We start from the raw sequence: 21,612 nt of genomic DNA on the forward strand, positions 1-21,612 counted from the left end.
ACAGGGATTTATTAATTTTTTTTAGTCAAAACCAGGTCAATTAACTAAAAAATGAATTATAATAATAATAATAATAATAAGATACAAAGAACTGATGAGTTTTATTAGATAAATTCAACACCCCCTTCTAGCTGTGTGACATTATCTCACCAGAAGACATTTCCCGCTCTTCTTATCCTTCATCTCCTCCCGCGGTATTTGCGCAGCACTAATCACGTGTCAGGCTTTCGTCCAATCAGAAGGCAGGAAGGGAGTCGCCTGTATTTGCAGTGAGCTAGCGCCTCATCGTGGGACACTGATCACGTGTCACTCGTCCGCCCAATCATCATGGGCGCAGTGAGTCACGTGACTTGTCCTCGCTCGCCCTCGCGCACTCCGCTGCCTGTTTACTCCTGTCATTTATTCTCTTCCAGCTTTCACTCCACACGCTGTGACGTCTCTAATAGGTGTCAATAGTCACGTGCTCCTCCTCCGACCAATCCCAGGGAGTGCTGAGAATCATGTGACTGGCAGCCGCTTCCCCGCGCAGTCAGCGCCGCCTTCTCCTGTCAGAGCGGTGAGGAGGGCTCAGGATGGCGGAGGCGGCTGCTCCCGGTGCCGTCCTCCTCCTCCTCATCTCCCTGTCTCCGCGTCCCGCGTCTTCCTGGCTGCTCGGTCTCCGCCCGGAGGACACGGTGGGCGGCCGGGTGTCCCTAGAGGGCGGCACTCTGAGGGCGGCGGAGGGGACCCGCTTTACGCTGCGCCTCTACTTCCAGCCCCCGCTATCGGCCCAGCAGCAGCTGCAGCACCAGCCGTCGAGCTCCGCGGGTAACGGCTCCGGCCCTCCCCCCAGACTGGTGTTCATCGAGGAGCCCAGGGGAGGCGGTGACCCGTGCCTGGATGAAGGGGCCTGGGCTTCGGACGTGGAGGTGCTCGGCCCTTTGCAGCCCTCCCCTCACGGAGGCTCGGCCCTGGTGGAGGTCAGAGTCCGAGAGCTGCGGAAGGGGGAGCGGGGCAAGCTCTTCTCTCTGTGCGCCTTTGACGGCCGGCACTGGGAGCACCATGGCGGCGAGCACTTCGTGCTGGAGGTCCGGGAAGCTGCCGAGGATATGCCGGCCTGGCTGCGGGCGCTGGTGGCGCTGCTGCTGCTCGCCATGTCCGCGCTCTTCAGCGGCCTCCGCCTCAGCCTGCTTTCCCTGGACCCGGTGGAGCTCCGGGTGCTGCAGAACAGCGGCTCCCCCGCGGAGAGGGAACATGCCCGGAGGGTGCAGTCCGTGCGGGCCCGGGGCTCCTACCTGCTGTGCACCCTGCTGCTGGGCAATGCGCTGGCTAACGCCTCCCTGGCCGGCTGGCTGTGCTCGTCCCTCCCCGCGGAGCCCTGGCTGGCCGTGCTGCTGTGCACGGGCTGTGTCTTTCTGTGCGGGGATGTGGCGCCCTACTCGGTGTGTTCCCGGCACGGCCTGGCCATCGCCTCCCGCAGTCTGTGGCTCACCCGCCTGCTCATGGCCGTTACCTTCCCGGTGTCTTACCCACTGAGCCGCCTGCTGGACTGGGCCCTGCGCCAGGAGATCAGCACCTTCTACACCCGGGAGAAGCTGCTGGAGATGCTGCGGGCGGCCGATCCCTACAACGACCTGGTGAAGGAGGAGCTGAACATCATCCAGGGCGCCCTGGAGCTCCGCACCAAGGTGGTGGAGGACGTGCTCACCCCGCTCGGGGACTGCTTCATGCTCCGAGCCGACGCCGTGCTGGACTTCAGCACCGTGTCCGAGATCCTGCGCAGCGGATACACCCGCATCCCGGTCTACGAGGGCGACGACAGGGCCAACATTGTGGATATATTGTTCGTCAAGGACCTGGCCTTCGTGGACCCCGACGACTGCACTCCCCTGCAGACCGTCACCCGCTTCTACCACCGGCCCCTGCACTGTGTATTCAATGATACCCGGCTGGACGCGGTGCTGGAGGAATTCAAGAAAGGTGAGGGCAAAGCCGGCCTGCAATCCTCTATATATACTGCTATATACACAGCATGGAGCATCATCATCATCCAGCATCACCAGGCTTATATCCCTCTCACTACTGTCATCAGCAGCTGCTGCTACATATCTAGTGTCCTCCATCCCTGGGGCTGCATCACACATGTCATGGCTAGTGTCCACTCTCCATGGCCTGGGTCCTCTCTGCTATCATCTCCAGCTCCTGCATCCTACTACATGTCATGTGTAATAACCTCCATCCCTGGGGCTGTGTCCTTCATGTCTAGTCTCCATGGCCTGGATCCTCTCCTGCATCCTACTACATGTCATGTCTGGTGTCCCTGGTCCATGGCCTGCCTTCTTCCTCCTGCTGTCATCACCACCTCCTGCATCCTACTACATGTCATGTCTGGTGTCCGCTCTCCATGGCCTGGATCCTCTCCTCCTGCATCCTATTACATGTCATGTCTGGTGTCCCTGGTCCATGGCCTGGATCCTCTCCTCCTGCATCCTACTACATGTCATGTCTGGCGTCCCCTGTCCATGGCCTGGATCCTCTCCTCCTGCATCCTACTACATGTCATGTCTGGTGTCCCTGGTCCATGGCCTGCCTTCTTCCCCCTGCTGTCATCACCACCTCCTGCATCCTACTACATGTCATGTCTGGTGTCCGCTCTCCATGGCCTGGATCCTCTCTGCCTCTCTTCATCACCACCTCCTGCATCCTACTACATGTCATGTCTAGTATCCTCCATCCCTGGTCTGTATCTTTCCCTTTACTGTCATCCCTGCCTCCTATTACATGCCTGGTATCCCCCATCCCCAGCTTGTATTCTTCTTCCTTCTGTCATTAGCAGTTTTTGCCTCCTACATGTCATATTCAGTACTGTATTCCATATCAGCAGCTGCAGTGCAATCCCTGATCCGGGTATATTCCTAGATTGGGCAGCTGTCATGGGGTCTCCCTGTCTGCAGCTTCCTCCTCTTCCACCATCTATAATCTCAGCCAGCTCCTGTAACCTTCTACATAACATGTTTAGTGTTCCCCATTGCTGGCTTGTATCCTTCTCCCTGCTGTCATCAGCAGCTCCTCCATCCTACTCCATACCCTGCCTCCCCCATCACTAGTTTGCAGCATCCCTGCTTCATCATCCATCATCTATAATCCCCCTATCCCTGGTCCGCATCCTGCCCCCTGCTGTCAGCGGCAGCTCCTGCATCCTAATACATGACATAGCTAGTGTCCCTTATCACCAGCTGCCGCACAAGCCCCAATCCCTGTGTATTCCTAGATTGTACGGTTGGTGTGGAGCCTCATACAGCTTTAGCTTCCTCCTGTCCCAGCATCACACAGCAAGTATATACGTCATTCCATTATATACTCTGGCACCCTACTATATTATATATCTAGTATCTCCCACCCATGGCCTGTATCCTCTTCACTATTATGAGCTCTGCACTTATCTACAGTATAATCCGCTATGCCTGTCAGCTGCACCCAGTCCCTAGTATCCTCCATATCCTCATCACTATAGTCCCCGCAGCTTTCAGCCTTCCATACCTGGTATCCCCCTCACTACCGTTATTAACCTCTCCAGCTCCTACTATATTACCTAATAATTACATAGTATCCCCTCCTGGCTATAGTCAGTCTCAGCGGCTCCTGCATTCTCCTACATCACATGTATTATCATCCATCCCTGCATGCAAAAATAGTGATTCACGTACTGGACAACAAAATCTAATGGTTCCTGCGGTGGAAATTCACAGTGACTAATCCGGCCTCCACTAAGCCCATAACGCAAGTCCCAAAATAGAAAAAAATCCATGCGGAAATGTGCAGAGCATTAATACAATAATAATTCTTTATGGATCAGGAGCAAGGACGATGTAATCCTCAATGTCTGCGTCACCCATTGCTACGTCTGGCCCGATACTTACTGACCAGCTATCTCCTATCTCTAGGACAAGTGACTGATCCGGTCTGCCTCGCTGTTATTTAATGTCGGCATCTTAAAGTGAGTCTGTCAGGTCCAAAATACTTACTAAGACCTCATGTACTCATGTATTGTGTGCCTGATCCGTGTGCTAGCCATGTTTTTCACGCCTAGCACACTGACCCATTTCTTTGTTAGTATCAGTATGTCTTTGGTGTATGGGAAGAAACCCATACAAACTCCTTGCAGATGTTGTCCTTGGCGGGATTCAAACCCAGGACTCCAAGTCTGCAGTGCAAACCACTGAGCTACCGTGTTGACCCATTTATCTCTATGGCCACTTACACACGACTGTGTAGTTTCATGGTCCGGTGTGTACAAAACTCAGGACTGCTTCTATTCCTGTCCGTTTTGGAGATGGTGATTATGAATGGGGCTGCAGAAGCACAGGAGGTACACATATGGCATCCGTGTGCCCGTCATGGCTCAGCGACATGCATAAGGTTGGGAACGGAATAGGCAAACGTGGAATTGCGTGTAAACTTAGCCTAACTGGGTAAAGAAAAGCTGAATTACTATCGTATTGTATTGTTATTATCGTATAACAAATAGTTGCCTGACTACAGTTTTTCTTTTGGGTTGTAACAGGTAAATCTCACCTGGCCATAGTACAGCGGGTCAATAATGAAGGAGAGGGGGATCCATTCTATGAAGTGATGGGAATTGTTACCTTAGAGGACATCATAGAAGAAATCATAAAGTCTGAGATCCTGGATGAGACCGATCTGTACAGTGAGTATTACATATATAGTATGGCACACAGGTGTGTATATATACAGTGTGTATATATATATATATATATATATATATACAAACCTATGTATCTGTGCTAAAATGCCATTATAGCGAATACTTGTGTCCTTTCTGATACAACTCATATAGGAATTATATTGGGAATTGTCTCTCACTATTTAGACAACTCCCCGGCCGCTGAAATAAAATATCCTGGACAATCCCTTTAAGCTTGTCTATTATTTATGACATGAGAATCCTATATTAGATGTTTGTTCTAATCAGATATTCTGTATTTTATATAGCTGACAACAGAAAGAAGGAGCGAGTGCCGCACCGGGAGAGGAAACAACACGACTTCTCCTTATTCAAGCTGTCAGACAGTGAGATGAAGGTTAAGATCTCTCCTCAGCTTCTGCTGGCTACACATCGCTTCATGGCCACAGGTTTGTACCTAGGTTGTCCCAGTAATGCCATTGACCACATATACACAGTGTTTATATATATATATATATATATATATATATATATATATATATACACACATGTGAGCCGCTCTGTGTCAGTCAGTCCCACTAATATTGAATATCTTTGTGTTTCTTTTTTTTACTTCTACAGAATCTTATTTTCCCATTATTTCTTCTGTAAATGACAAATGTAACTTGTAAATGTCCTTTGCAGAGATTGAGCCTTTCAAGGCGCCGTACTTGTCAGAAAAGATTTTGCTGCGGCTGCTGAAGCATCCCAATGTGATCCAAGAACTGAAGTTTGATGAGAAGAATAAAAGGTCTTCAGAACATTATCTATACCAGCGGAATAAACCCGTGGACTACTTCATATTAATCCTTCAGGTACGTCTCTATCATGTCTAGCCGTATCCGCCCAGGTCGCCATTACCTGCAGACAACCAGCTCCAACATCTTTCTTGTACTTCTAAGGGTAAAGTGGAAGTGGAAGTCGGGAAAGAGGGATTGCGATTTGAGAATGGAGCCTTCACCTATTATGGCGTGCCGGCTATACTGACCAATGTGTCCTCTGGTAGGGATTTACATTCTGATACATAGAATAGTTATACGTTACATTGTAATATATATAATACATACAGTCTATAATTTCCATGTAGTCCTTTTCAATAGTATATACAACAGCTCTTAATGAATAACGTGTATTTGATATAATCTACAGCGTAGCGCTGCACTGTCGCTAACCAGCCTGTCTTTTTTCCCTTTTGTAGACAATGATGTGAGAAAAGTTGGAAGTTTAGCTGGATCCTCTTTCCTCTGTAAGTATATCTACTTGTGGGTAATGTGAGGTTTTCGGCTGGTATCTCAGATGTAATACATGATCAAATGTGACATTATTATTTTAGATTTCTTTTGCCCTGTTGTGGCACTGCAGCAAAAATTAAGCATTAAAGGGGCTACCTGGGTTCTGTGATTGATGGCCTATCAGTATATTGATAGGTCATCCATATTGGATCTGTGGGAGTCTGACACCCCGCACCCCTGCAGATCACCAGCACCGAAGCTGCTCACCCACCGTACAATGATTGTAAGTACGGAAGCGCTGTCCCATAGACTTCAGTATGTATGGTGTGTGAGCAGCGCAGGAAAGCCTCGGTACTAGTGATCGGTGGGGGTCCCAGTTTTCAGATGCTCATAGATATGATACAGATGTTCTATCCTAAGGCTAGGCCATCAATCTTAGAAACATGATAACCCTTTTAATTATTGCCCTCTAAAATTAATAGGATTTTGCCTAAACAATGCTGATCCTGACCGATTACAATGTCAGATATACTCTTAGGGGGAGTTCACACAGAGTTACGTGCTGCGTGATGTGGCACGTAGACGCCGGGGGACCCTTTGCGGGCCGTACACGCTCCCATTGATTTCACTAGTTTGCGGCCATGCATTTATTCACGGCCGCAAACTAGCGCGGCGCATACGATCCCCGCTCCCATTGAAATCAATGGGAGCGTGTACGGCCCGCAAAGGGTCCCGCGGCGTCTACGTGCCACATCACGCGGCATGTAACTCCGTGTGAACTTCCCCTACGGGTTAGTTCACACGTTGTGAGTCCCGCACGGGTTTTGACAGAGAGGGAGACGTGGCTCTCTTTGGTCAAAACCCGCCTGCCGCGACCATCGTGGTCGCGGCTTTCCCCTCCGTAGCCGTCTCAAATGAATGAGCCGACAGGAGGGTGCTGCCACTAGGTGGAAGCCGCGGTCCAGGGCGCCGCGGCTTCCGCCTGAAGAAAGGGCATGTCGCTTCTTTTCTCCGCTAGCAGAAAAAAGAAGCCCGGCGGTCTGCATAGACCACCATTGTAAAGGGGTGGATTTTGAAGCGAAATCTGCTGTCAAAATCCGCCCCTTTGTTCACGTGTGAACGAGCCCACAGTACTAGCCCTATTTCATCCATGTCAGTGGGGGTCTGATTCCTGGCCCCTGCTCCATTCTGCACCCCCCATTATATAGTAGGCACACATTTGGTATTGGCTTCATTACTTCTGTCCCCCTCAAGTGAATGTTATGAACAATAGTTGTGTCTTCTAAATAATACAGAAGATGCAGCTCTTGCTTGAGCGACAGCCCCTTCAATAGGCTGAACCTAAAGGGTGGTCAGAGTCAGACCCCACTGGTCTAATGTTCATGACCTATCCTAAGTATAGTATAATAATAATAGTCACATAACAAAGACAACATACAGTCTTGTTCACCTTCTAAGGTCTTTTGTGCAGGGAGTCTATCTGTCTAGCCTGAAAAACGACCCATAGAGTAGGCCTGAAAATACTATTGTTATATATATATATAATGTGTGGCTGTGTGTGACCTTAGATAGATGACCAGGCCATATAAAATGATAAGAGGGATAATGTAGCAGAGCCCGTGGAAAGTAACGTAGAGGACTCGCTAAGAACAATCACCAGGGTTGCTGCTTTTACTCTCTGATGTGCGCTTGTACATGAAGCCTATCTGACCGGTCACTGCTTTTACGTTTTCCATGACATTTATTGTGGTAAATCTCTGCATTGACTTTGTAAGTAGGTTTTCCTCCAGGTGCTGGCTGTATATATATATATATATATATATATATATATATATATATATATATATATATATATATATATATATATATATATATAAAATATAATAGATAGATATACACACATACAACCCATTTTCAAGCTTCTGTAACCCATTAACGTTTCCCTTTAATCTTTCCTGCTCCACCCCGTAATATATTGTCTTTGGTGCTGGCCGCACTGAGGATGTCCTTACAATATATCCTATTAATATTATAAATGTGAAAGTTTGTGGGTTTGTGAGTTTGTGTGTGTTTGGATGTTCGGATGTTTGTTCCTCAATCACGCAAAAACCGCTCTACCGATTTGGCTGAAATTTTCCACAAACATAGTTAATACACCCGATTAAACAATAGGCTACTTTTCGTCACAATAGCGCACATACGTTTGTGCCAGGAACCCCACAAAACCCAAACTCACACCACCATCTCTGCAATCTCACACACTTTGGACCATAGCAAGCCACAAAATTCATATTGCCCTCTACAGCCGAGGTCAGCAACCCCACACAATCTCATATACATATACTTTACCACTTTGCCCCTCACCTTAACGATACTCCAGGAGGCGCTCTTTAACGCTCTGGAGCAGCCATGTTTGCCGACCCCCACCGCTCTGACAATCCGCGACACCGCCCACCCATGTCAATACCCCTAGGAAGTCTAATAAATGCAAAAAAAAAGTTTAAAAAAAAGTAAAAAAAATAACAAATAAAAAGGATTAAAAATTCAAATCACCCCCCTTTCCCTAGAACACATCCCCACGTCCGAAATCGTCCGCTCTACAAATCTATACAAATATTTTTCCTGTTCGGTAAACGCCGTAGCGGGAAAAATGGTCAAAAGTGCCAAACCGCTGTTTTTTCACTGTTTTGATTCTGATAAAAATTTGAATAAAAAGTGATCAAAGCAATAACATTTCCCGAAAATGGTAGAACTACAAAGTACACCCGGTCCCGCAAAAAAAACGCCCTATGCATCCCCGTACACGGACGTATAAAAATGTTACGCCTGTCAGAATATGGCGACTTTTCAAAAAAAAAAAATTTTTAACATAGTTTTGGATTTTTTAATGGGGTCAAAATGTAAATAAAACCATATAAATTTGGTATCTCCGGAATCGTAACGAAACACAGAATACAGGGGACATGTCAATTTGGTTGCACAGTGAACGCCGTAAAACCAAAGCCCGTAAGAAAGTCGCAGAAATGCATTTTTTCTTCAAATCCACCCCATTCTGAATTTTTTCCCTGCTTCCCAGTACATTATATAGAATAAATAATGGTGGCATCATGAAGAAAAATTTGTCCCAGAAAAATTAAGACCTCATATGACTCTGGGAGCGGAGAAATAAAAAAGTTATGGGGTTTAGAAGGAGGAGAGTCAAAAACGAAAAACCAAAATCAAAAAATGCCATTGGCGGGAAAGGGTTAACTTCAAATACCTCTGTCCCAAAGTCACTATGTAAAGTTTCTCACAACACCGTATATATAGCAGCTCTAATACAAAGTAACTGCAACACAAAAGTCTCACGTATTCTCTGAATTAAAGCAAAAACAAGATACAAAGTTACATTTCATATCCCAGACCTTATACACAGTACGAAAACCTTACCTGCGCCTGTATATACCCACTACTACAATCACCGCAGACGAAGTCGCGGGTACCAGCTAGTATATAATATTGGTGGTATTAGCAGACATTTCACCCTCGTACATGACTTGTTCTTTCCGCTGTGTGTATTGTAAGTACATGTATCATCCCTGTCACCCTCAACCTCTTCTTATTCCCAATTTTGCTTTGCCCTCTTAGTACCTGTGTCCGTCTCTCGTACCTTCGCTTTCAGCAGAGGGGAATCCTTGGCTGGCTCCCCAGGTAAACCTGCATGGCCATCTTCTAAGATCAGATGAAAATGGGTTGAATCATACATGTAAATGGATCTAGCATGTAGGAAATTCTAGATGTAGCTATTGCTGGTTATATTTTTGTGTGGATATAAAAAAATTCTACATGGATAAATGGGAAGAATATGCAAATCTGCCTTCCATGATGTAATTAGGAAGACAGTTGCTGCCTCAGTGTTGCAAACCAATAGAGGGCGCTCACTGGAATGTGCAAGCCTGTCTTAAGACAGGATTCCAGTGAAATAACCCAATAATGGCTGCTCCCTTTAGCCTTATGCCCGACCTTCCAAGAGGCCTTTGTTTAGCAATGACGCTGGGAATATTACCAGGTATAGTCTCTCAATCGAGGACAGCTGTTTCTACCAGGTTATAGTCCTCTCTACATCGGGCTGAAGAGATCCAACCAGATTGAAACAGCTGTCCTCGATTGAGAGACTATACCTGGTAATAATCCCAGCGTCATTGCTAAACAAAGGCCTCTTGGAAGGTCGGGCATGAGGCTAAAGGGAGCAGCCATTATTGGGTTATTTCACTGGAATCCTGTCTTAAGACAGGCTTGCACATTCCAGTGAGCGCCCTCTATTGGTTTGCAACACTGAGGCAGCAACTGTCTTCCTAATTACATCATGGAAGGCAGATTTGCATATTCTTCCCATAGTTCCTTGCAAAGTGGAGTGCTAAAGGCTTAACAAGTCTCCACACATCTACATGGATAAAGTAAGTCTCCTAGAAATGACTTTTTTGCATGTTATACTTTGCACTCCAAACCTGTTTCAGTTTCTCAGCATTTTGTAGATCTCTACTAGCGGTCAGTATATCAGAGCATACACCCAGAGGATGGACGCAATATACAAAGAGTTCTGGTTTTGGGGTTTGGTTGCATTTGTGACTTTTTTATTTTTCACACCACAGCATGCCCCGGATAGGATGTTTTTCACGCATGTAGTCTTCACAATAAGACTTTAAATCACCTGAGAAAATGCATGTATAAAATGTTAAGATTAAAAAAACACCACTAAAAAGTGTAAAAAATTATAGCAAAACTCATGTTTTGTACAAGCGTTTAAAACAAAAAACCCTGAAACCAATAGCAGGTGTAACGTAGACCTTAGACTGGTATCACTTGCACTTTCTCGTGTAGTTTTTGGTGGTTTTTGATGGTAGACATGGATTAATAAGGAAGGAGGAGTTTGTCTTTCCTTTGTATTTGACCTTCCTTTATGTGTACTGCTGTGTATTGGTGACAGAAGTTTTTTCTTGATGCACGGTTCTCCTTTATCCCTAAACGTTCAGTTCAAAAACTGTACAATGTGATAAATGATATCCAGTGCTTGGGTGGGAATTCAGTCTAGTGTACAGGCTGCTCTACAATACATCGCGGTGTACAGGAGGCGCCGGGTGATGCTGGTTAGCTCTGTTACCTTGTAGCACTGCGGTCCTGGAATTTCATTCCCTATTTGTGTTTCTCTCTACATAAATGCTCATGAGTTAAAGGGATCCTATCATTAAAATGACATTTTTTGTCCCTAACACATGGGAATAGCCTTAAGAAAGGTTATTCTTCGCCTAGCCTCAGATGTCTTCTATGCCCCGCCATTCCATAGAAATTCGGGTTTTCTTCTGTATGCAGATGAGTTCTCTTGCAGCACTGGGGGCGTCCCCACTGTTGCTCGAGAACAGCTCCGCCGCGTGATCTCCGCCGCGCCGTTCCTTAGAAATACCGTTTTTACCGGTATGCAAATTAGTTCTCTTGCAGCGATGGGGGCGGGCCCCAGCGCTAGAAATGCGATGGGGGCGTCCCCACTGCTGCTCGAGAACAGGCTCCAGCGACGCCTTTATCTTCGGCTGGATCCTCCTCTTCTTTCGTCATCTTTCTTCGGTGTCACCTCCGACGCCTGCGCAGTTGGCTCTGCCAGTGAGACACTAGTAGAGCCAACTGCGCATGCCAGCCGGCGGCCATAGTTCCAAGGCCACAATTGCGCACATGTGCAGTCGGCTCTACACTAGTGTCTCACTGGCAGAGCCAACTGCGCAGGCGTCGGAGGTGACGCCGAAGAAAGAAGAGGAGGATCCAGCCGAAGATAAAGGCGTCGCTAGAGCCTGTTCTCGAGCAGCAGTGGGGGCGCCCCCATCGCTGCAAGATAACTAATTTGCATACTGGTAAAAACGGTATTTCTAAGGAACGGCGCGACGGAGATCACATCTGAAGGTAAGAGACAAATAGCCTTTCTAAAGACTATTCCAACGTCTTATCCACAAAAAAAAGGGTTTTAATGGTAGAATCTAGAGATGAGCGAGTACTGTTCGGATCAGCCGATCTGAACAGCACGCACCATAGAAATGAATGGATGCACCTGGTACTTCCGCTTTGACGCCGGCCGCTTAACCCCCCGCGTGTCGGCTACGTCCATTCATTTCTATGCGAGCGTGCTGTTTGGATCGGCTGATCCGAACAGTACTCACTCATCTCTAGTAGAATCCCTTTAATGAACACCTGTGTATAGTATAGTACATAGTAAGGTGCCATCTGGTGGTCACAGTCTATAGCAGTGACGCACATGCTCAGTTACTCTCGCTACATCCTGGTCTCTCTCTAGTGATCCTCTGACCACTGTACAGTCACCAGTAGAAATAGTTTTTTGCCCGGCTTGTTAGGAAGGAGCATCTGCAGTACATGGCAGTGCAGCTGAGAAGTCAACACACTGTAAGGACGTTTGGGCGTGCAGAAAGCACACGGACCCCATTATAGTCTATACTTTCACTGCTCACCACTTGCCAATGCGTTCAGTAGTCCATTCGGGGGGAGTCCCCATGCGGTTTCCCCAAACGGATTACCAACGCAGATGTCAACGAAGTCTTAGCCGTATGTTAGGCTTTTGAATAACCCCATTCCTCATGCTCTTCCCCTTAAGGCCGGGACCCCACGGGATGTAAACGCTGCGATTTGCCCACGGTGAAAACACTGCAGGAAAAATCATGGCGTTTTACAGTGCAAGCAAGGGGGATGGAATTCATACAAATCCCATCCCCACTTTGCGGAAACAAAACGCAGTGCGGACACGCTGCGATTTTCAAAACCGTTGAGGTTAAAAACACCGGTGTCTTTCCCATAGATATAATTGTAACAGAAAGTCCGCAGAGGAAAACTCTGCAAACTTTCTGTTGAAAGTGCTGCGGAAAGAACCTCAATGTGATCACGCCGCTGTTCTTTCCGCAGCACTTTAGCGCTGCGATTACGGCCTGTGGGGCCTCAGCCTAAAGGGGTTTTCTGGGTGAATGATATTAATGACCTCTCCTTACAATAAGGGAGCGTTCACACTACCGTCTGTGTCCGACAGGTAGTGTCCGCTCAAAATCTGGCATGGACATTAGGATCGGACACTCGCTGTGTCCGTGACACTTGTCATTCACTTAAATGGCGATCGGGTGTGTTCTTTTGCACTCCATGCCCTTCCTTCACTGTCAGCATGTAAAACTGTCCAACTTTTCAAGCGGACAGAAAAACCTGACGTGTAGGTTCCGCTCCTGATGTCCGTGCCAGATTTTGAGCGGACACTACCTGTCGGACACAGACGGTAGTGTGAACGCCCCCTAAGCCTTCAGTATGAGATCAGGAGAGGTTTTACCCCCGGGCCCGCAGCCACTATCCAGCTCTGTTACTGCAGCTCCGCTCCTACACCAGGGACCAGCAGTTACATTGCAGTCAGGGGGAAGTTCACATGGATTTTTTTGCAGGCAGAATCTGACTCAATAAATCGCCTCCCAAATTTCCAATTCACTTTAATGGGATTCAGGCAGATTCTTTTCCTCCAGCTGATTTCCTTACATATAGGTCCTCAATATCAATTGCCCAGAAACCCCTTTAACTTAGAGTCTTGAAATTTCAGCAATTCTACTTCTTGTTACATCTCTCAGCCCCACAGAACAGCCTGGGCTTAGTAAGTGAATCTGTGTAAGTTCACTCTCACGGACAGACTGCACTTAGTCGTCTTCTCTTAGAGTAAACCTCCTTTCTTGCTGTCTTCCTTATTCTATTTTCTGTCCAATTTTTCTGCTTTCTTTTCCTCCCTTCCTCGCTCTCCATAGTAAACAGATCCCCTTCTCGCTGCAGTGGTTTGAACCGTTCTGAATCCCCTAACAGAGAACGCAACGACTACGGGGGCAGCAACAACCAGCTCAGCAACAGCAACAACAACCTGTACATCCCGGACTACTCCGTGCACATCCTGTGCGACGTCCAGTTCATCAAGGTCATCCTTATCTATTATGGAGGTTTTTCAATATTTTATGCAATTTTCTATTTGTATACAAACAGCCTAAAAACTTCTGATGTCTAACAGTTTACACATATCTTAGGCCTGCGTCGCATCTGCATTCGGGTTTCTGTTTGGGGATCCCCCAAATGGAAACCTATATGCATTAAAAAATGGAAACCCACAGACCCTATAGACTATAATGTGGTCTGTGTGGTTTCCGCACGAAACGTGGAGAGAAAAGACTTGCAAGCAGCACCCTGTGATCCGTACAACAGTAGGTGTACTCTATCTGCACATACTGGTTATCTCACTCCGGCTTTGTGGTTTCATTTTGCAAAAATTCCTCTAAATTAGAACAAAATAACAAATTATATATATATATATATATATATATATATATATATATATATATATACGTATACAGTAACACTACTTTGTGTTTCTCCCAATAGATTACAAGGCAGCAGTATCAGAACGCATTGGCAGCCAGTCGTATGGACAGTTCTCCGCAGTCCCCAGAAATCGAAGTCTTCAGTGATGGGGATTCCACAAAAGTCACAAAGTATCACCGAGTGTCCGAATCTCCAAAAGATGACACAGTGAGCACATTAGTCAGTGACCGAAACTGCAACCTAGGTAATGTCCTTTATATTACACAGATTTAGCTTCCTTTGTTTCGTTATAGGAGGGTTTTAATCAATATTAAAATGTGGTCAGAGCTTATAGACTACAAGGCTGAGCAGCTATAAGTTATGGGGACATGTAAGAGATTGTGTGCGGCCGGGGTCATGCAGGATGGAGCTGCGGACATGGACATCAATGGGATGAGTAGTGATGTGGCTGCACGTAACACTCAAAGTCCCATAGCGAGTGCACAGTGGGGTGTCCTGCTTATAGCAACTGGATTTAGTTCAACTTTCACTATCAGGGACAGGGGACGGTTCGGCTTAGGACTCACTGTCTTGTCGTTCCCTCCCTCCCATGTAAGTAGCAGGATCTGTATAAATCTTCATCTTGTAAATGACCGCACCAAGGAGTGACCAGTAGGGATCTCTTATATCATTCCTGTGTACAATATAACCGGTCTTATCTCCACAGCCGGGAGCAGATCAGATGTTCTGAAAAGCCCAAATGACTCCGTGTTCTTACATATGGACGACATCCCCCAAATAAGAGAGGAGCTGGCGGACATTTACAACTGCACAAGTACGTGTATAGACCACACTGAAGGTACAATACATTATAGTCTGTAGAGACTCAGAAGGTACAATGGAGAGATTTCTACATCTTCTGGGTTTTGGACTCACATCTGGTTTTTCTTTACAAAATATAAAACTTTCTTAAGAGCCATCACTAGACACACGATTGGGAATAAGTTTGCCGCAGTCTTTTCTGCAGTGTTTTAGCTGCGGCCTGCCACGTGGGGCCTTAGTGTCCCATTCACCTAAATGGGGGTTAGTTAAAACCTCTTTCACTTGCAGAGTAAAAAATCTGCGACTTGTCCTATCTGTTGCTATTTTTGGCTGTGATACGTAACCTAGGATCACACCTACTTGAAAAAGTCTAACTCTTGTTTTGTCATGGTCACAGCTGACCGTAGTGAATAACTTCCCCTGTATTGCACTTTCTCCCCCCCCCCCCCAGCGAATGAAAGCAAAAGCCATGTCACAAAAATTTAGCTCTAAACTCCTCACTTATTTAGCAAATTGTTAGTTTGAGAAGGGCTGATCTTTTCAGCAAACATAGAAATAAAACAAAAAACTTTGTGTTTTGTAACAGAAACCGTTTCGGGCAGCACCAATGTGGACCTGGAGCACCCCGGCGGCGAGGTGATACACAGCCCTGCAGTCAGCAGTGCAGAGGAGACACTCGGCAAGAAGCTACTGAGGACGCTGAGTAGGTTTTATTCACTATGTGACTGATGATCGACAGCAGAAGATAAGACAAATGCTCTGTCCTGCTTGGCCCATTCATTAGCCCATGTAAGGAAGCCTTCACACGATGTAACACTGCGCTCATTCGAATCGTAAAAAGATGTTCAGAATGAGCGCGTAAAAAGCAGCTCCCATTGACTTGAATGGGTGCCGGCATACGTGCGCTCCCCATTGAAATCAATGGGAGGCTTTTTTCCCTATGCTTTCAGTGTATTACACGCGTCTCACATTGAAAGCAATAGGGAAAAAAGCTTCCCATTGATTTCAATGGGGAGCGCACGTATTCCGGCACCCATTCAAGTCAATGGGAGCTGCTTTTTACGATCAGAATGAGCGCAGTGTTACATTGTGTGAAGGCTCCCTAATAAGACCTTTACGCTTCTTGCAGATTTTGCTGCGTTTTTGTGAGCCAAAGCCAAGAATGGCTGCAGTAGGGATGGCAGATATCCGGGGAGTTCTTATACTTCTAGCTTTTGCTCAATCCACTCCTGGCTTTGGATAAAAAAAGAAAAAGCAGCAAAATCTGCAACTAAAAAATCTGCAGGGTCTCAGACTAAATGGGTTTTCTTGATTTTTGAGCTGGCGTTGTTTAGATATTGATGATTTCTCCTTAGAATAGGTGATCAATATCAGATCATGGGGTTCTCACCCCCCTGCACCCCCGCTGTTCAGCTACACGTGGCAGCCTCTGGTACTAGCACTAGACTCCAGTTTGCAGCAGCCGTGTAGATTTCTGCTAGGCCTGTCCAGATGAGCAACCTACATACAGAAATGTCCACAATACGTCTCCTGTGTGACGTCTGAACACAGAGTGATCTCCATAGTGTCTCCCAATAATGTGCAAGAACCTACAGATCAGTGGGGACTGGAGCCGACAGTTTCCAGAGAGGAAAGTGACTCCAGCAATGGAACTAGTAAGGCATTCGGGTTATTATATGCTTTACAAAGCCATGAACACAATACTCTATTTTTTTTTTCAGGTGGCAAAACGAGAAAAAAATCCCGAGATGCGGATAAAAGTCCTGAAGAAAGTTCCGTTTTGCACCTCATCACATGAAGGCAAATCTGAGATAAGACAGACGTGCCAGCGGGATTATTGGCGGGAGCGTCACTAGTTCCTCTCCTCTTCTCCTTCTTTGCCATGCCTATGCACTTTTATTTTTGTGAACATGCCTTTTCTACACGTACTGTACAGCCACCGAAGAAGTATGGAAGACAAAACGTAGGACGAATGTTATATGGGATGGCGGTATGGGAAATGGAGGATTCATTACCTAGAGACGTCACATTGTATGATGTCCTCTGTTATACTAATAGTCTATAGTGGTCTTTGGGGAGGATGGGGAGCATTGCCCAATCTTTCTCATGTCCACAAAGAGTTGACCAAACACATTGGATGAGTATCGGCCTAACCCTCTGACTTTGGCGGGACCGTCCGACCATCTTATGTGTATGGAGGCCTATTGAGTCTCCCCAATGGCAAATGTCGGGGAAGATGAGGATAGAGCAGTGGATTTGCTCGAGTATACAGATCACATCCCCCCATAGACCAACCCAAAACAGAAAAGATTTTTTATAAGCTCTGCACATTCCTGCACCATTACCGTATGTCATAGGGGAGAGAAGGACGAGTGACTTTTCAGTAGTCTCGGGTGCCAAATACAGATGGGTATATAGAAAGTCCTCATCGTTTCCTAGTTAGACTTAGTATGTGCTTCGGGATATTTATTACAGTCTGTAGAGGACCCACAGCGACATGGCCGGGGACCTAAAGTGGGTCCAGTCTCCTCCATAGGCTGTAATAACGTCGCCGAATACTCTACCAAAAATGACACATATATAGCAAATGTCGTCCTTCATAGTCCATGTTGTTGTGGTGATTAATTCCATAATCTGTCACTATTAAGGTTTCTGATACAGAGCTCCAAAACCTCTACATAGATAAAGTGCCTGCAGTCACCACTAGAGGCAGCACTGGAGCTTACTATAACAGCCATGCAAGTTTTTGGCTTCGATGTGGTGCATAATCCTTTTTTGTGCCAAAGAGGCGTCACTTTCATCTTTCTGATGCCTCAACCTGTAAGATTTACTATAACTCATGCTAAAAGACTAACCTGAGCCATAACTCACATCGGTGCCAGTCCTGGACTTGCATAGAGCTCAGTTCTGGCATACAGGACATCCCTAGGAGCACCAGAATTATTAAATAGTGGGGAAATGGAGTAAGATTGGGATACAAACTTCCCCCTACTGTGTTAATAATGTATAAACATTATATAGTATTGTTAATATGTAGTGCTCCCCCTAGTGGTGGCTGCTGTCAGCCAGAATTTTCTCATTGATCTTGGTCTAGATCAGGGGTAGGGAACGTACAGCTCTCCAGCTGTTGCAAAACTACAACTCCCAGCATGCATACTTGCTCTGCTGTTCTTGGAACTCCCATTGAAGTGAATGGAGCATGCTGGGAGTTGTAGTTTCACAGCAGCTGGAGAGCCGAAGGTTCCCTACCCCTGGTCTAGATGGTGGATTTGGAGCTTTCACATTGGGGACAACATGTGCACAAACCCATTTAAAATCCTAAGAAAAAATTTTTTTTATATATTTTCATAAAAAATGCTTTGTCCTAGCCAGAAACGCAACGGGTAAGTAATATAATGTTAGCGCTATAGAGAAAGTGAAGGCTTATGGACATCGTAGAGAATATTTTTATAATTTGACGGTGATGATGTCATTGATTCAGCTTTATTTTAGAGATAATATAGGATATAGTGGCGAAGTGTCGTCCTGTAGGGTTATGGAGACGTCACATTCCTAACACAGAAGCCATCGGCTCGCGCGCGCTATACGGGCCCAGAGGTTTTATAACAAGTCAGTGCCAGGGATCTTATTGAATATTCTGCAGCTTTCCCTTGGTTAATAGGTTTGGCTATTGAGTGACTTAGTCCATTGCTGGGGTTTTATCACTTTGCATGGCGTGTTATAGGCAGATTGATACAGATGTAGTAGATCTAGGCGTTTAGGAGTCCAGTGGGTGGTCTTACTACTGACTCACAGCCTATGACTGTGTATACAGATATAGGACCGCCCACTGGACTCCTAAGCACAGAAAGATCAGGAATTGCAATGATAAACACAAGTTATACTGAATCGGATTTATATATTGTTATGAATGTTACCATAACCCATATATGGATCTTCTCAGTCCCTCCTGCTCTATAACATGCCACCGCCTGATCAGGTTACAGTTTCAGTGTGATAGTCTCCCCTCCTCCATATGCGGAGTTATATACAACTGCAGTTGTACGGTCTAGTGATGACGCTAAACTGCGAGGCCTGCCCCTGACAGTGGTTAAATATTGGCGCCGTTATATATATATGCCGAGCACCGGGGTGTATACCAGGAAAGCCAGCGGTGCGCTGAATTTAGTGCACGGTCTGCTTTCTAGCGGTATATAATACTGCACATCCATAAGAACATGAAAGGTGCACACCATTATATTCCAAATAAGTTCAAAATTCTGCGCCAATTCATCTCTCAATATGTCTTTATAGTGGTCAAAGCTCCAATTCCCCGGCCTGCTCTTAGCAAACATCCTCTGTGCCCAGAGCCAAATCTAGGGGGCGCTCAGGAGCCTTCTGTATACTATGTATATACCCTGACTATACATTGTGCAGGATACTCCTGGGCCTCATCACAGGCAGAGACAATGTTATGTTGGTCACTTGCTGATGAAATTGTAGAAATGCAATACACTTGATATGTAATATCTCATTCCCTATCGTAGGACACCCTGTACACAGTGGACACGGCGGCTGTAGCTCCCAGGGTGGTGGCGGTCACATAATTCGCTTCTGTCACCACTTCTGCTTCATCCAGGCACTGACACGTTTAGCGCATGCACAGATACAGGCGGCACAATCTCCTGTATTTGCAAACGTGCTAAATACTTTCTTACCATAGCCAGAAGACTAGTCCCATGGGTGAGGGGTAAGTCACAGTCTTATTGGAAGATTTGGCAGCATACCGGGTGCACAGGCAGCAGGGGCTTTGCTGCGGGAAGGAATTAAGCATTATAGTGTTTGATATATTATTACACAGCAGTTCATTGCATTGCTGAGAATCCATCAGAGGCGACAGCCCTGCGGAGGGTTCGGGGCTCTGACCTCTATCTAGGCAGCAGTATGTAGTTGTGGATATACATGGTATGGTGTTACACTGAAATACCAGGATAAAGAGAGAAATAGCGCCACACTTGTGTCATGGATTGTATCTGGTATGGCATCTTTGTTCTATCAAAGTGAATGGAGCAGAGCGGCCATAGCAGACACAACCTACGGACGCGTCTAGGAGAAAGCAGACACGTTCTAGTTATCCTAGTACAAAGCCTTGACGTCAGCGGGTTCAGATCCGCCTGCATGCCCCCTCCCCCGGTCCTGTCTGATGGCACAATTACCAGAGCCAATCCTTTATTTTCAGATCTCTAAGTCGGATGTTCTTACTTTATGATGGGAAATAGAAACTTCTATATTTTGGATAGGAAGACACAAAAGAAGCAGAAACCTGTTGTATTCTATAGATGATACTTTTATAGTGCGCGCTCCTCCACGGCTCGCTCGTAACGCATGCACATTATTAGACATTAAGGAACGTTTAGCCAAAGTTTATTTTTATCCGTTCTTAAGATTTCCAATACAGCGAACGTTTTATTAGACATCATGTTGAGACTCAACATGAGAGAAATGACCTCAAGACAGAATCAGCCATATTATGTAACGTATAGCTTATGTGAGACCTAACGCGAGGAATACATGCGGGTTATACGTGCTTCATGGACATTGGCTTCTAGCAGGAGCGCCCCCTTGTGGGGACGCTGCAATGTGCGTAATGTCAGAGTCCTGCTATGATTTAGGGCCAGTCTCAGGGTCAGCCATACCTTGTAGATTGAATGGGGAGAAACGTACAAGGAATACACCGACTTTTTCACACGGCTCACATACTGCACACCAGAAGCCATACCTGCTGCATGTACTTAGCTGATCTTATTCCCTGTGGAAAACCGCACAAGTAAGCTACCGTAAAGAAGGAGATACTTAGGCCACGTCGTATTGGTGCCAGAATCCGCAGATATGGATTTTGCTGTGGATTTTACCCTATACGTTGCACGCTGCTGCTCTCACATCCACTGCATGGCAATTTTTCTGTATTGTGCGGTTGAGATTTTCTCATCCATTTTGCTGCTACTGTAATACACTGCTGATTTATTGTCTTGTAGATTTGGACAGAACATAAGCAGCCTGCCACATGTGAGCATACAAGAAAGACAAACCTCAGTCTTACGCCTGGTTCACATCTGTTTGGAGGAGTCCGCATGGGGACCCCCCTGAAAGGACGACCGAAGGCATTGGCAAGCCCCCATAGACTATAATGGGGATCCGTGTGATTTCATTGCTCACCTCTTGTCAATGCGTTCGGTAGTCCATTCAGGAGCCCCAAGCAGACTCCCCGAACACAGGCCTGACCCCGGCTATATGAAGGGGTCGGTGGTTTGGCCTACAACGCCTCAGTCCTGCCATAAAGACTGATGGAAGAATCGCCAGTCTTATACATTCTCCCCGAAGTGTCAGCACATGGAGACAGCCATGAAACCAAAAGCTAAATGTTTTTGCTGCTATTTTTTCTTATAGATGTTTTACTATGCAGAGGAAGTAATAGTGTCCTGAAGAGCCCGGTATATGTGTCCCATAGTG

General features: G+C 46.3%; 1 protein-coding gene across 2 annotated transcripts; it reads left to right on the forward strand.

Annotated features, from left to right (window-relative positions):
• Window positions 1-528: 528 nt before the first annotated feature.
• Window positions 529-17,252, forward strand: CNNM1 (cyclin and CBS domain divalent metal cation transport mediator 1). Of its 2 annotated transcripts, XM_075288020.1 has the most exons (12): window positions 529-1,959; window positions 4,544-4,687; window positions 4,993-5,133; window positions 5,369-5,538; window positions 5,626-5,725; window positions 5,922-5,969; window positions 9,583-9,645; window positions 13,761-13,924; window positions 14,383-14,566; window positions 15,029-15,136; window positions 15,710-15,826; window positions 16,845-17,252. In XM_075288020.1, the coding sequence occupies exons 1-12, from the start codon at window positions 573-575 to the stop codon at window positions 16,919-16,921; spliced, it is 2,703 nt and encodes a 900-aa protein (XP_075144121.1). In that variant the 5' UTR covers window positions 529-572; the 3' UTR covers window positions 16,922-17,252. The 2 variants fall into 2 exon arrangements, with proteins under 2 accessions (XP_075144121.1, XP_075144122.1); XM_075288021.1 differs by lacking the exon at window positions 9,583-9,645.
• The last annotated feature ends 4,360 nt before the right edge of the window (window positions 17,253-21,612 follow it).

The sequence above is a fragment of the Leptodactylus fuscus genome, chromosome 10 (genome assembly GCF_031893055.1).
Source record: "Leptodactylus fuscus isolate aLepFus1 chromosome 10, aLepFus1.hap2, whole genome shotgun sequence".
Classification (NCBI taxonomy): Eukaryota; Metazoa; Chordata; class Amphibia; order Anura; family Leptodactylidae; genus Leptodactylus; species Leptodactylus fuscus.